The sequence below is a fragment of the Vigna radiata genome, chromosome 4 (assembly GCF_000741045.1).
Source record: "Vigna radiata var. radiata cultivar VC1973A chromosome 4, Vradiata_ver6, whole genome shotgun sequence".
Lineage (NCBI taxonomy): Eukaryota > Viridiplantae > Streptophyta > Magnoliopsida > Fabales > Fabaceae > Vigna > Vigna radiata.
The window spans coordinates 2,814,551-2,818,708 of NC_028354.1; the positions used below are offsets into that span (position 1 = coordinate 2,814,551).

Consider the following 4,158-nt stretch of genomic DNA (forward strand, 5'->3'; position numbering starts at 1 on the left):
AAACAAAGATTTATGAATATGAAAATTGTTAAGATAAGATCATCTAAGAAAACCTTATTTTGAAGTTTAACGAAAGTGTCTAACGAAATAGTGTTTAATCAAATAAATCGTTTAGGATAAGTTCGCTAAACATTGTATGCATAAACGATATCGTAAACGTTGAACGTTATTCAAACAAACTATGCCTAAATGTTTATGAGTACTATGCCTAAATGATCATACACGTAACATGTCTAAACACTTAAGACATGCCTAACGCTTTTAATGCATGTATAAGATAAGTACTTCTTTGTTTGTTGTGTTATGCTTTCCTTTTTTATGCAGAATAAATCGGTACAAAGATTTATTTAAAAGTTCTGCATCATATTAGAAGAATGTTAAGAGATGAGAATATATTCTTGGAATGTTTCCTTTATGTCTTCTGTCTGTCTCTTCCATACGAGCAATATAATTGTCTCTATAAGAAGCAACATAACATTTGACCTCGTAGTAAAAGATTACATCTCTACACAAAAGTCAATGCTCTGAGTAACATATTTTTTGAAAAAAATTTATATAAAGAGGGACTATATGAAGAGAATACAAAAAAAAAAATCAAGATTTTTTATTGCTTTTACACTGTCGTGATTAAGCTTATGTCGTTTACTTCATCTTTGAAACAGAAAAGTTTCTTTACAAGTTTTTAGATCTTTATTATATTGATTTTATATTCTTTCGAAGAGAGCAAACATCTATACCTATATTTCAAAAACACCTTTGTTGTTTTTAATTCAGAAGTGAATTAGAACCTTATATGTTTAACTTAGTGGAGAAGATTTAGTCAGTTGGACTAATGTTATACCAAGAGTGGTGAAACTCGTCTAACTAGTTGGGTTGGTTGTAAAACCAAGAGTGGTCAAATTCGCTTGTAATATTTTGAAAGATTAGTGAAATTTCTAAAGAGTGTTTAAGGAAAAATTGAACTTAGTAAACCAATATACAAATAAGTTTTTCTTCTTACTTTCTTTTTAAAGCTTTCCAAACACTTATGAAAATCTCTAAGTATTCAATACTACTTGCATATTGTTTAATCCTGCAATAATGTCTAACACTTGTGAAATTTTTTTAAAACTCTACTCAAACTTCATTCTATAGTTTTTCTGGGTTTTAGAATAAAAGTACTTTGATATTATCGTTTAGAAATTAACTTATTTTTTTATTTGTTGGGATAAATTTATGTTATAAGAATGATTTTTTTACTTATTTTAAGAAATTAGGTAATTAATTGTATGATTTATTTTAAGATTAAATATATTTTGATCTTTTAACTTTCACATAAAATTAAGATTACTTTCTTCAAAACTTTAAACCATAAACGTCAAAATTTTGCTAGCTATTTGAGAGCGTTCCACCTTAAAATGTGATATTTAAACAAGTCATAACACAGATATCATATCATAAATAAAGTCGTTATGACGTTCCACAACTTCTATTCATCTTAATTTTTATTAAAAAGTTAACTATTCAAGGAAGATAAAACCTGAGGTTGCACATTAATATTTTTGGTACATAGAACACGGCTTCACTTGGTGAAATCATTCTAATTGAACACCAGTTACTCAGAAATAATTAATTGAACACTTGGCAAATATGCCTCTTGACTCTATTTGGTCATTGATAGGTTAATTAAGAGAATATTTTTCCAACAATACTTTAATTACATAATCTTCTTTTTAATAGAAGAGAGAAATAAAAGAAAGAAGGAAGTTGACATAAGTTTTACATAGACATAGTGCACATAAGATGAACAAAATTACCAGAAGAAAAACACTAAATCAAAAAATTAAAAAATTTTCATCCTTAGCAGAATTTTGATTTAACATGTCAACCCACACATTTTTATTACTTTCCTCCTTTTTATCGTTTTCCTCATTTTCATAATTTTCCTTTTCATTATTTTTTGCCTCCCTTTTATTTGTTTTATCTTCCTCCTCTTTACTCTTGGGAAAAAATATTCTATGAACAAACGATTCAACATCCTTCTGAGAAAACCCTGTTGAATCCTTTATCTCATTTTGAGGAATATACGGTGGACGTGAGATTTCCAAGATCGTGTCCCACTTCACGCCTTTGAAGAAATCGTGGCTCTTGATATCTTTCACCTGGATCCTACGCTCAGGATCCTTCTCAAGCAACTTTTTAATCAAGTCCCTCAAAGGCGTTGTTGCACCTGATAATTCGGGTTCCTTCGTTATTATACGATGAAACGTTTCTTTCCTGTTCGCGCCCTTAAACGGCGTCGTTCCGTAGATCAACTCGTGCAGAACAATGCCCAATGACCACCAATCAACGGCGAAGTCGTGTCCTTCTCCGGAGATGACCTCCGGTGCCACGTACTCTTCCGTTCCGACAAAAGAATTCGACTTTTCCACTGAGTCTGACATGCTGCGACTCGTTGGGATGGCGTTGAGTTGATTCGGAATATCTGAGTCGTACAAGGATATCCCTGAATGGCAGTAACAGCTGAATCGTGATGGTCGTCGCTTCCTCCGATCCTTCTCCGGTGACGAGTCAGAACCCGGTGATGAGTTGCAACTCGACGAGGGAGTTGAGCGAAGGTATAACTTCTTGGAAAGGTCAAAATCCACCAACATTATGTGACCAGATTCTTGGATCATGATATTCTCTGGCTTTAAATCTCTATAAACTACTCCAAAGTTGTGCAAATACTCCAACACTAGAACCAATTCTACTGCATAAAACCTTTGCACAAGTACGTGCATCATCATGATAATTACGATAATATATTGGTAGAAAGAAAAACACACTAAAAATAATCAGCATACATCTAAAAATTATTAAAATAATTGGATTTCCTTGGAGAGGATGAACGTTGGAAGAGGATTGAAGATGAAATTTAGAAATCGAAAAAAAAGATGTGGATTGTTTGTACCTTACGGTTTCTTCGGAGAAGGTCTTCTCCGGTTGCTTCTTCCGAAGCAAATGGAGGTTTCCGCCGTGGCAATAATCGATTGCGAAACCGGTGAGTTGGTCGGTGTCGAGAGCGCCTCGGAACCTGGGCAATAGCGGGTGATCGAAACGACGTAGTATGTGCCTCTCGAACGACACCCTCTTGCAGCTTCCCTTGTTCCTGTTCTTCTTCCTCAGCAGCTCCTTCGACACCACCTTCAGCGCCAACCAGTCTCCGTTTCCCTTCTCCATCACCCGCGCCAGGAACACCACGCCCTTCGCGCCGCGTCCCACTGCCGACACCACATTCAGGTTCTGGAAGTCCAGGGTCTCCCCGCGTCGGACCCGCTCTCCGCTATCGCTGCTGCTGTCGCTGTCACCGGAGTACATGGTTTACCGGGCACCGCGAGAGAAGCCCCCGCAACGGTGACTCTCGGGTGAATTTGGCTCTCTGATATGTGCTTTGGGAAGGTTTTTTATAGTTTTCCTTTTTATTGCGATGATGTGGCTGGCTTTTATTGGTGAACGGAGTTGTTTTATAAGGTGGACCCTACGTGATAGGTCTCCAAGGGTGAATGAGGATTACGCGTGAATAATCTAAAAGCGACGTTCCCAGTTCAAGACATCAGAGGAGGTTATTTTAAGAAAATGGGTTACCCAAACAAGGAAAACGCGAAATGGAACACGCTCCACAACCTCACATTTGCTTAAAATAATTTTTTCAAATTCAAGTATTTTTTATTTCAAAATTATATTTCTATGGTAAATAGTAGGGTGTTGTTCTGTCACCTCCTCTTTTGCTTTCTACACCTCCTCAACAATTTTTTAAATACAAATAAATCTATCTCATTTTCACTCTATGTAACGGAAACTCATTGAGGGCATTCCATTCAAAGGAGTACCAAATAAACCTAAGGCTAAGAAAGGGAAGTGAAAAAGGACTTTTAAAAGCTCTTTCTTGATTTTCTTTCTCTAAGTCTTAGAAGGATTCTCTTTAATATGTTTATATGTGTTTTGTAGGTCTAATAAAGCTAGAAGATCATGGATCAACTAGATGACTTAGCATGGACCAAACCAACCCAAGAAGAAGGATAAAGAAGTCATTTTACACAAAGGGAGGGGGTGAGCTTAGTAAGGAAGGGTTGCATCATGAAAACACATGATTTCCCACGTTGATGCATGATTCCCACGCTCAGGTGATTCTGCTGA

The 4,158-nt window shown here is 35.9% G+C and overlaps 1 protein-coding gene across 1 annotated transcript; it reads right to left on the bottom strand.

Moving 5' to 3' along the window:
• Positions 1-1,713: 1,713 nt before the first annotated feature.
• Positions 1,714-3,477, bottom strand: LOC106758248 (serine/threonine-protein kinase OXI1). The gene is made up of 2 exons (XM_022779503.1): positions 2,933-3,477; positions 1,714-2,742 (listed from the first exon to the last, which is right to left on the bottom strand). The coding sequence occupies exons 1-2, from the start codon at positions 3,337-3,339 to the stop codon at positions 1,815-1,817; spliced, it is 1,335 nt and encodes a 444-aa protein (XP_022635224.1). The 5' UTR covers positions 3,340-3,477; the 3' UTR covers positions 1,714-1,814.
• Between the last annotated feature and the right edge of the window lie 681 nt (positions 3,478-4,158).

Coding starts and splice junctions, on each gene's coding strand:
- LOC106758248 (XM_022779503.1), bottom strand. CDS start 3,339: ATGTACTCCGGTGACAGCGACAGCAGCAGCGATAGCGGAGAGCGGGTC. Junction 2,743..2,932: donor TTCTCCGAAGAAACCGTAAG/GTACAAACAATC, acceptor ACTTGTGCAAAG/GTTTTATGCAGTAGAATTGG.